The sequence below is a fragment of the Mesoplodon densirostris genome, chromosome 4 (genome assembly GCF_025265405.1).
Source record: "Mesoplodon densirostris isolate mMesDen1 chromosome 4, mMesDen1 primary haplotype, whole genome shotgun sequence".
Lineage (NCBI taxonomy): Eukaryota > Metazoa > Chordata > Mammalia > Artiodactyla > Ziphiidae > Mesoplodon > Mesoplodon densirostris.
The window spans coordinates 134,426,353-134,438,407 of NC_082664.1; the positions used below are offsets into that span (position 1 = coordinate 134,426,353).

The 12,055-nt window shown below is 36.5% G+C and overlaps 1 protein-coding gene across 3 annotated transcripts in view; it reads right to left on the reverse strand.

The window, feature by feature from the left end:
* The window catches only part of MINDY2 (MINDY lysine 48 deubiquitinase 2), a 76,507-nt gene that overhangs the window by 35,044 nt on the left and 29,408 nt on the right, over positions 1 to 12,055 (reverse strand). For all 3 annotated transcript variants that reach the window (XM_060095279.1, XM_060095277.1, XM_060095278.1), the window contains one exon: positions 7,442 to 7,600. In XM_060095279.1, the coding sequence (XP_059951262.1) occupies positions 7,442 to 7,600 (159 nt within the window). The remainder of the gene's footprint in view (positions 1 to 7,441; positions 7,601 to 12,055) is intronic.

The window sequence follows — 12,055 nt, forward strand, 5'->3', positions numbered from 1 at the left end:
TAATTAATATATTAATTAACACAAATTAATACAATGAAATAAAAAATAAGAGAGGCCATGTTTTATTTCCACATCCAAATGATCTTCATGAATACCTATTCTTTGAACACCACAAGAATTGACAGATCTGCAGAATAGTAAGGACAGTGGTTTTCAAACTGGGAGCTTTTAAAAAAGCTAAAAGAATTCAAAACTCAAGTTGTTTCTCAAGTGCCTAAGTTTTCATTCCCCTGCCGCCTAGCAAAGTTTGAGAACAACTTCTCTAGATTATAATTTTTCTTTGTTCCTGCAAAATTCAAGGATGGTAAAAGCCTCTTAACCATCCAAGTGGGACTGACAGTTGGCTGAAGGTCAGTTAATTGAATAAATTAAAGCAGGAAACTGTGGAAAATGTTACATACATATCTTAAACAGTTCATGTTAGCTTAAAACACACAAACGTATTCACTCGTCAACCTTCTGATACAGAGCCAAATAAGGCCGTTTCTTTGAAACTGGATCTTTTGGCTATGATTCTAGGTAAATGACACAAAAGAATATGCCTTTCAGTTTTCATTTATTTAAAATGAAAACTTAGACCCTTAAGAAGCAGTTTGAGAGCACAATCCCTTTAAATTTTCATTATTTTTTGTAACACCTTTACTGATTACAGCAATTTTCTTTAGTGACTCAACTTCACTGTCTTTCCAAAGAACTGAATTTTCAATCCTAAGGAATCCACAAAAATATACCTAGAATAATAAATACATGATCAATATATAAAAAATCAGTTGTACTACTATAGACTAGCAATGAAAAATACAAAGATTTCAAATTTCATAAGCAGGATCTCTACATTAATATTTCATTCAATTAATTCATTTGGATGCCTTTTATGCACTACTATGCACCAGGTACTGTTAGAGAAACTGAAGACTCAGCAGTGAATAAAATAGATGGTCTATGCTTTCATAAAGTTTATATTCCAGAGAAAGGACAAACAATAAACCAAATAAGCAAAAATATAACATACTAGGTAGTTGTATGCAGTGGTATGCAGCTGTTCTTTGCTTCCATTGTACTATAGCATTCCATAGTATGAATATACTATAATACATTTATTCATTCATCTTTTGATGGCTATTCAAGTTGTTTTCAGTTTGGGGCGATGACAAATAATACTGCTATGAACATTCCTGTACATTTATCCTGTTTCACAAATCTAGTTTCTCTAGGGAATTTGCCTTGTCAAATTCTTGAGTCTTCCTCAACTTTACTAGATAACTCCAAACTGCTTTCCAAAGGAGGTAGTCAATTTACATTATCATTAGCATGGAATGAAAATTCTCTATACTGCATATCTTCTCCAATATTTAGTATTGTCAGATTTCTAAATGTCAGCCATTCTGATGAGTGTGTAGTCATACCTCATTTAGGTTTTAATTTGCATTTCCCTGATGACTAGTTCAAACGTTCACTGGTCATTTGGGTATCCATTTTTGTGAAGTGTCTCTTCAAGTCCTTTCTGAAGAATTTTAGCTTTGTTAATCTTCTTTATTATATATTTATTTTCTATTTTAATACTTTTGCTCTTAAGATAGATATAAAGCTCATTAATTTTCAGTCTCATTATTCCTTAATATTCGATTTTAGGGCTTTAAAAACCCCTTTAAAAACTGTTTTAGCTAAAAAAAACTGTTTCAGCTAAATCTCACAAGTTTTGATAGAGATTTAGTTGTTGTGTAGTTTAAAATATACTTTAAGTTTCATTATGGTTTTTTGATCCAGACAGTCTCTACTGTTTTTTCTGCTGATTTCTAGTTTACTTGCATTGTGGTCAGAGACTATTCTGTACTTCATATATTTTAAATCCTTAAAAATTTGTTGAAACTTGCTTTATGGTCCAGCATTAGGTCAATTTTTATAAATTTCATGAGTGGATGAAAAGAATATATAGTCAGGTTCATAAAAAACAAGGGAAGACTGAGAAAATGGCAGAGACAAGGGGAGACTAGGAAGATACCGTGATTAAAATGCAATGTGATACTCTGGATTGGATTCTGGAACAACAACAACAAAATTAGTGAAATACAAAGACTAATATAGTTAACAGTAATGTACCAATACTAAATTTGTAAGTTTTGACACATGTACTATGGTCACGTAAGATTAGGGAAAACTGAGAAGCATGTATGGGAATTCTGAATAATATCTTAGCAACTTTCTGTAAATCTGGAATTATTCAAAAACAAGAAGTTCATTAACTTTTTTTAAAGAATGTATGTTCATTAGGTTCTCTTTTCTGCTTCTATCAATTACAGTGAAAGGTATATTAAAATCTCCCAGTATGACAATTTCTTTCTTCTTATAATTCTGTTAAATTTTGCTTTATGTACTTTGAGGTTATGTTATTAGATGCATACAAATTTTGTTTTCCATTGTTAAAAACTGACCTTTATTCTTTGTGGCAATTCCCATGGGTCCAAGGAATAAACAGTCAATCAGGGTATTTACTTTCCAGGTGTCTCCAGGCACATACAAATTTAAAATGATTATATCTTCTTGGCAAATTAAACACTCTATTATTAGTAATTTTTTTTGACGTAAAAGTCTATTCTTTCTGATATTACTATAGATACACCAGCTTTCTTTTGATTAGCAACAGTATGGCATCTCTTTTTTCTCTTTTTATTTGCAATCTTTCTGTTTAACTTCAGACTGTTTTATATATGTCTCTTGTAACAGCAACTATATATATTTTAATCCAGCCTCAGAATCATTGTCTTTTAACTAGAGCATTTAGTCCTATTGACACTTACTATAATTATTCATATATTTGAATTTATTAAATCTACCATTCCTTTACCTCCCTTTCTTCCTTCTTTTAGGATTAATTTTCCCCATTCTACTAATCTAGAAGTTATCCACTATGTTTTCTATTCTTTTCAGTTACTCCAAAAGACCATTATCCAATAGAGTACACTGTAATAATGGAAATATTCCAAATCTTTGTTGCCCAGTAAAGCATCCACTAGCCACATGTGGCTACTGAGCAATTGAAATGTGTCTAGTGAGACTTAAGAAGTAAATATTTAATTAAGTTTAAATAGCAACAGTTGGCTACCATGTTGGACAGAGAAGCTATAGGAACTATCACATCTACCCCTATCATATCAAATTCAGAAGTTAATTCTCTCTTCTTGAACAATTAATTCTAGGCCCTTAGAATGCTTTACCCTTCTCCCAACTTATGTTATTATTTTTGCATATGCTAATGTTTTTTAAACCCCAAAAGATAATGTTATTATTTAATACAGTCAACAATCGTTTATATTTATCATGTTATTTTCTCTCTATTCACTCTTCCATCTGGGATCACTTTCCTTCTTTTCAAAATACTTGCATAGACTTTCCATTAATGATAGTCTGCTGGCAAGAAACTATCTTAATTAATCTAAAAGTGACTTTATTTCTCTCCATTTTTGAAAGATAATTTTTCTGGGAATAGGAAATAGGTTAGCATTTGTCTTCTTTCAGCACATTGAATGTATGATTTCCACTGTCATCTGACTTCCAATGCTGCTCTTTTTAAAAAAATTAATTAGTTAATTAATTAATTAATTTTAACTGAGTTGGGTCTTTGTTGCTGCACGTGGGCTTTCTTTAGTTGTGGCGAGTGGGGGTTACTCTTTGCTGTGGTACCTGGGCTTCTCATTTTGGTGGCTTCTCTTGTTGCAGAGCACAGGCTCTAGGCATGCGGGCTTCAGTAGTTGTGGCTTGTGAGCTTAGTTGCTCCGCTGCATGTGGGATCTTCCTGGACCGGGGCTTGAACCCATGTCCCCTGCACTGGCAGGCGGATTCTTAACCACTGTGCCACCAGGGAAGGCCCCAATGCTGCTCTCAAAGAGTTAATTATCAATTAATAATGGAGAAACACCTTCCCGTGGCTGAACTATGGTGCCCGCCCACCATCCAGAGAATGACTTGCAAGATAATTATTTGCAGTACACATAATCATAATACAAAGAACTAGCCAGTTTTGAGAGATATTTCATAGAGACCTATGGATTTCAAATTTTGCCTTGTTCTTTTTTCTTTCTCAGCATCAGAATCCTTCTGTCACAAAACAAGTAAATAGATAAAAAGCACAGCTCTCAGGCCCAAGAGTTTGAAAACCACTGTGTAGACCAGAAAAATCTGATGAAAATTTTCTGTCCTATATTGGAGTACCTATTTTTCTGTAAGCATATGAATTCAACTGTTTGCCAGGCAATATGTAGCCACATATACAGTCAGAGGGATGATCTGAGTCCAGTTTTTAAGAACTCAGGCTTAAGTTCCTTAGGTCAAAAGTTCATCCTCCTCAAGAATCTAGGCTACCTGGCATTGCCATCTGCCAGGATCCAACATGACTCACCTTGGAGGTTTCAGATGCTGGACATGTTTAGACTTTTCAGTGATGTTCTCAGAGACAGAGTGCCAAAAAAAAAATACAGATGCCCTGCTTATAGTAAGCCACCCTTTCACTGCCCAGAATACCAGTTACCTTTACCAAATGACAGGGATGAAGAAACACTACCAAATCCTTGCTATTATGATCTCTCCTCCCCTATAGGTAATGCATGCATGTTTCATTCCATCAGTTAATATCTATTGAGAACCTACTATGTTCCAGGCACTGTTCTTAACAATGAGAAATAAGAGCCCATCTCTTATAAAACATACACTCAGACTTCCCTGGTGGCGCAGTGGTTAAGAATCCGCCTGCCAGTGCAGGGGACATGGGTTCGATCCCTGGTCCAGGAAGATCCCACATGCTGCAGAGCAACTAAGCCCATGCACCACAACTACTAAGCCTGTGCTCTAGAGCCCGTGAGCCACAACTACTGAGCCTGCATGCCACAACTACTGAAGCCCGCATGCCTAGAGCCCATGCTCCACAACAAGAGAAGCCACCACAATGAGAAGTCTGCGCACCGCAACAAAGAGTAGCCCCTGCTTGCCGCAACTAGAGAAAGCCCATGCACAGCAACGAAGACCCAACGCAGCCAAAAAAATAATAATAATAAATGAAATAAATAAATTAATCAATTAAAAAAACCCAAAAACATACACTCTACTGGGAGATGAGAGTCAATCAAGTAAATAAATAAATAATAATTTCTAGATAATGACTGGGTAAAGAGGGTGACTAATTTCAACAAGGGAAGGCCTCTCTAACAAGGTGATATCTGACCTAAGACCTGAATAATGAGGAAGTAGAAATGGGGAGATCTGGGAGAACAATGTGTTAGGGTAGTAAAACAGTGCTCCACAGTGGCCAATCAGCTAGTACAAAAACCCGAGGTAGAAATGAGCTTGGTATGTCTGAAAGACAGAAAGGCAGCTGGTGTTGTTGGAGGGTAGTAAAAAGGTGGGAGAATTATATGAGGTGAAGTTTGACAGGAGGCAGAGTCTAGATCACGCAGTATATCACAAAAACTCCAATACAGGGGCTTCCCTGGTGGCGCAGTGGTTGAGAATCTGCCTGCCAATGCAGGGGACACGGGTTCGAGCCCTGGTCTGGGAGGATCCCACATGCTGTGGAGCAACTAGGCCCGTGAGCCACAACTACTGAGCCTGCACATCTGGAGCCTGTGCTCCGCAACAAGAGAGGCCGCAATAGTGAAAGGCCCGCACACCGCGATGAAGAGTGGCCCCCGCTTGCCACAACTAGAGAAAGCCCTCGCACAGAAACAAAGACCCAACGCAGCAATAATTAATTAATTAATTAATAAACTCCTACCCCCAACATCTTCTTTTAAAAAAAAAACAAAAAAAAAACTCTAATAAAGATTTTGTATCTTATTTTAAAGAATGAAATAATGCCATTTGCAGCAACATGGATGGACCCAGAGATTGTCATACTGACTGAAGTAAGTCAGATAAAGACATATATCATATGATGTCGCTTATATGTGGTATCTAAAAAAATGGTACAAATGCACTTATTTACAAAATAGAAATAAAGGACTTCCCTGGTAGTGCAGTGGTTAAGAATTAGCCTGCCAATGCAGGGGACACGGGTTCAAGCCCTGGTCTGGGAAGACCCCACATGCCATGGAGCAACTAAGCCCGTGCACCATAACTACTGAGCCTGTGTTCTGGAGCCTGCAAGCCACAACTACTAAGCCTGTGCGCCGCAACTACTGAAGCCTGCGTGCTTTAGGGCCTGCGTGCTACTGAAGCCTGCATGCCTACAGCCCGTGCTCCACAACAAGAGAAGCCACTGCAATGAGAAGCCTGTGCATGGGAACAGAGAGTAGCCCCGACTTGCCACAACTAGAGAAAGCCCACACACAGCAATGAAGACTCAACACAGCCAAAAATAAATAAATAATAAAATTAAAAATAAACAGAAATAGAGTCACAGATGTAGAAAACAGACTTATGGTTACCAGGGGGCAAAGTGGGGGGAGGGTTAAATTGGGAGATTGGGATTGACATATACACACTACTATATATAAAATAGATAACTAGTAAGGACCTACTGTATAGCACAGGGAACTCTACTCAGTACTCTCTAACGGCCTATATGGGAAAAGAATCTAAAAAAGAGTGGATATATGTACATGTATAACTGATTCACTTTGCTTTACACCTGAAACCAACACAACATTGTAACTCAACTATACGCCAATAAAAAGTAAAAAAAAAAAAGAAGAAGATTGTGTATCTTATTTTAGTTACACTGGAGGCTTTTAAGGAAAAGAGTAGGGCGCAGAGATAAAGGGGAGGGTTAATTTCACAAAGATCACTCTGACTGCCAAGGCAATTCACTGCGGGGAAGAATAACCTTTTCAACAAATGGGGCTGGTACAACTGATTACCCACATGCAGAAGAATAACGTTGGATCCCTTCCCCAAACCATATACACAAATCAACTCAAAATGGATCATACTCCTAAATTAAGCACTAAAACTATATACTCTATACTTACATACATTATATATTATAAATATACAAAGAACTCTTAGAACCCAGTAACAAAAAGACAAATAGCCCAATTAAAAATGGGCAAGAGATTTGCAGATATTTCTCTAAAGAATATATACAAATGGCTCATAAGCACATGAAAAGATGATCAACATCATTAGTCATTAGAGAAATGCAAACAAATCCACAATGAGATACAACTTTACACCTACTAGGATGGCTGTAATCAAAAAGATAGACAATAACAAGTGTTGGTGAGGATGTGGACTCAGCTTTGTAGTTGGCCTCTAACTCCAAGAAATTATAGTCAGAAGTCTTGGGCAGATTTAGCAGTCTGGAGGACTGTGCTCCTAACCTCACAATGTGGCTAATTTCATGTAAAAGCACAAAAACATAAGTATCAGAAAATATAAATCTAGATTAATTTGCCAAATTAATGGATTTTTACTATATTTGTGTTCATATAATTTAAGATCTTCCACTTACCTGAGGGTCCACTAGCCATCCATGGTACAGAGGAATATCAAGAAGATCAAATACTATGCATTCTGGTGTATATTCAAACACTCGAACACCAGTGAATTTTACATTTACATCCAAGCCTGTCTGTAGTTTGTGCAGTACTGCCATAGCATCACTCATATTCTGAAAATAGAAAGGGGAAGAGAAAAAATGAGGAAAATCAAACAACAACAAAAAAGATATTTAAATGCAGGCACATTTACTACAAATTTTCCATTTTATCCAATTTATTCATCCCTTCCATTTTTATTATTAAGTACCTACTATGTGCCAGGCACTAGTATGAGTTCTAATGATAAAATAGTGGATAAAACAAAGTTCCTAATCTCATGGAACTAACATTCTACTATGAGAGACAAATACATAAATTAAAAAGTCAAGCATTAGTAAGAAAAATTGAACAGGATAAGTATGTACAGAGTGAGAGGGGTGAGGGACCTGTTTTTAGACCAGGAAGTCCAAAGACAAAATTTCTAGTCAAAGAGGAAGGCCTCTCCCACTTCTAGGTATATTCTTAAAAGAATTGAAAGAATTTAAAGCATCGTCTTGAAGAGATATGTGTACACCCATATTCACTGCAGCATTATTCACAACAGCCAAGAGGTGGAAGCAGCTCAAATGTCCATTAACAGATAAATGCATAAAGGGAACATAGTGTACATATACAATGGAATATTATTCAGCCTTAAAAAAAGGAAATACTATTACATGCTACAACATGGATGAAACTTGAGGACATTATGCTGAGTGAAATAAGCTGCTGCAAAAGAACAAATACTGTATGACTCCACTTATGTGAGATATCTAGAGTAGTCAAAATCATGGAAATAGAAAGTAGAATGGTAGTTGTCAGGAGCTGGAGGGAGGGAGATCTGGACAGTTGTTCAACGAGTATAGAATTTTAGTTTTACAAGATGAAAATGTCCTAGAGATGTTACACAAGAATATAAATACAGTTAACACGACAAAACTATACACTTAAAAAATGGTTAAGAGAGTAAATTTTATATTATGTTTTTTAACCACAATTTTAAAAAAAGAAAGAAAGAAAAAGAAATGAGCTATCAAGCCATGAACAGACATGGAGAAACTTTACATGTACATTACTAAGTGAAAGAAGCCAATCTGAAATATATTGTATGATTCCAAATGACACAGTGGGAAAAGGCAAAACGATGGAGACAGTAAAAAGATCAGTGGTTGCCAGGGGTTAGGAGGAGGGATGGATGTACTGGCAGAGCACTGAGGATTTTTACAGCAGTGAAAACTATTCTGTAGGATACGATAATGGTGGATACCTGTCATTATACATTTCTCAAAACCCAAAGAATGTATAAACACCAAGAGTGAACCCTAATGTAAACTATGGACTTTGGGTAATAATTATGTATCAATGTAAATGGTGGGAGATGAAGTCTGAGAGAAAGAGGCTGGATCACAAAGACTTGTTGGTCAAATTAAAGAGTTGTTCTGTCCACATCAGTTTTCTCAATAAACATGGTCATGTAAGTGTGTAATGAAGACTATTTTAAAACATGTTTTTCTAAACGTTTTAATATATTAAATATGGACATAATTTAGAGGAACAAATAAAAACCAATATATAAAATTTGATAAAATTTTACTGAATCCCTACTGTTAATCAGACACTGTGCTACATACTAAAGATATAAAACAGGAGTAGACTATACCCTACTTATAGGCTATAGTAGAAAGGGTGAACTATACTCTACTATAACTCTATACTCTACTATAACTCTAACTCTAACTCTACTATAGCTTATAGTAGAAAGGGTGAACATGAAATAAATCCTGTTATATTAAAATTAGGGACTCTCACTGAAATCTGAGAAGGACAAATTTAGGTCATAATAACAAAGTTCTGTTTTACCAAATAACTTATAGAATTCCATGCTAAGAGACTATACAGACTGAAAACAAATTATTCAAATGTTTTAAATTTATGAATGAAGAATTTATAACAGGATAACACTGTTATATACTCTTTGGATTTTGTCAGTTTCACCTCTAATAACTATATTCCCCTAAAACAATATATTTTCTCAGTCTTCCTAAAAGTTGAACGCTTGAAAACAATCAGCTCGGGCTTCCCTGGTGGCGCAGTGGTTGAGAGTCCGCCTGCCGATGCAGGGGACACGGGTTCGTGCCCCGGTCCGGGAAGATCCCACATGCCGCGGAGCAACTAGGCCCGTGAGCCACAACTACTGAGCCTGCGCGTCTAGAGCCTGTGCTCCACAACAAGAGAGGCTGCGATAGTGAGAGGCCTGCGCACCACGATGAAGAGTGGCCCCCACTTGCTACAACTACAGAAAGCCCTCACACAGAAACGAAGACCCAACGCAGCCATAAATAAATAAAAATTAAAAAAAAAAACTAATGGCAATGCAATCACAATACCTTATAAATAGTTTTAGAGCTTATTTTAAATGCAGGGTACTTTCTGTCTGACATGTTTATAAGAAATGCAAGTGGTTGTTAGTGTCTGTTTCAACTTTGAAGCAAAACTTTACGTCCAATCATTTTCCAAGAGTCTAGATCACCTTAATGGAAACATATCCTGAGACTGCAAGACAGACTTGAAACAAAGTGTTGATATCATTTGCAAATACTCATCACTCAAGATTTTCTCAAAAATCAACTACCATATGGTAACACATATATATGGAATAAAAAAATATGGTTCTGATGAACCTAGGGGCGGGACAGGAATAAAGAGGCAGACGTAGAGAATGGACTTGAGGACATGGGGAGGGGGAAGGGTAACCTGGGACGAAGTGAGAGAGTAGCACTGACATATATACACTAACAAATGTAAAATAGATAGCTGGTGGGAAGCAGCTGCATAGCACAGGGAGATCAACTTGGTGCTTTGTGACCACCTAGAACGGTGGGATAGGGAGGGCGGGAGGGAGACGCAAGAGGGAGGCGATATGGGGATATATGTATACATATAGCTGATTCACTTCATCATACAGCAGAAACTAAGACAACATTGTAAAGCAATTATACATCAAATAAAGATGTTAATAAATAAATAAATAAGATTTTCTCAAGACTGTGCAACAGAAGTAAAATGAATTTTGAGGTTAATGTGAAACTGCAACTATGATCCATAATTTCTAATTTCAAGTTTTTGTATTAATCATAATAGCCTTGCTTATTTCAATAAGAAATGATACAAATTTGATAAATAAATGATATAAATTTAACCATAACACTTTATACTTATAAAATATTTACTGGTTTTATATATTGAAGGTTAGCCTAAGATTTCATTTGAAAAGAAGTTTCCATTGTGAAAAATGGAAATCCTTGCTTTAAGCTACAAATTCCAATAGAATTTAAATGATTTAGCATATCTATTTGGCTTTAGCTATGGATATCCTACCTTACACAGTGATGCAATGCAACATACTGGCTTTTCCATTTTATTAGGACTAGATTATTTGAACATTCAAATTCAAGAAATTTTGCAATACCAAAATGAATTTTGTTTTCTTTTTGCCATTTGGATACTGTTGGAAGTATGTAGTAAGGGTTACTTTGAAAGTAAACGTAAAAGTTCCAATGATGTCTGTTTCTTCCCTGCCTGATACTTCTCCCACTGTAAGAACCTGGTTTCTTCTTGCCTTCCATTGTCAAACAAAGGAAGAATACTGAAGAAAATGAAGCTCTGCTTGCTTTCTTAAGCTCCAATAATTTTGAGCCCAGTGGTCACCTCCTATATTACAGAATAGTATCTCTAAAGAACATGCCAAGCAATGTAGACACATTGAAACTATGAAACAGCAGATTTAGTCCTAATGACATACCCCAGACATCATTTGCTGAATTGTTTCCTACATATAATTTAATTATAAAATATATACAAATGAGGAAAGATAAATCAATAACAAATTCACTTGAAAGTCAATTTTTTCAAGGAAAATACCAAGTTATCATTCTACATAGGCGTGTAGAACGATATCTATGTTTCATTCTACATTGCATATAGATTCACATAAAAGAGAGATCAGCAAAGTATGGCCTGTGGGTCAAATAAGGCTGTGAGCTAAGAATGGTTTTTACATTTTTAAAAGGGTGTAAAAACAGAAAACAAAGAATATGCCCAAAAAGCCACTGAGACTCCCTCTTGCAAGAGCACCGGAACCACAACCAACTGCTGGACAATCATGGACAAGAAGACACTGGAACTCACCAAAAAAGATACCCCATCTCCAAAGACAAAGGAGAAGCCACAGTGAGATGGTAGGAGGGGTACAATCACAATAAAATCAAATCCTATAACTGCTGGGTGGGTGACTCACAAACTGGAGAACACTTATATCACAGAAGTCCACCCAGTGCAGTGAAGGTTCTGAGCCCCACATCAGGCTTCCCAACCTGGGGGTCCAGAAACAGTAGGAGGAATTCCTAGAGAATCAGGCTTTGAAGGCTAGCGGGATTTGATTGCAGGATTTTGACAGGACAGGGGAAACAGAGACTCCACTCTTGGAGGGCACACACAAAGTAGTGTGCACATCGGGACCCAGGGGAAGGAGCAGTGACCCCACAGAA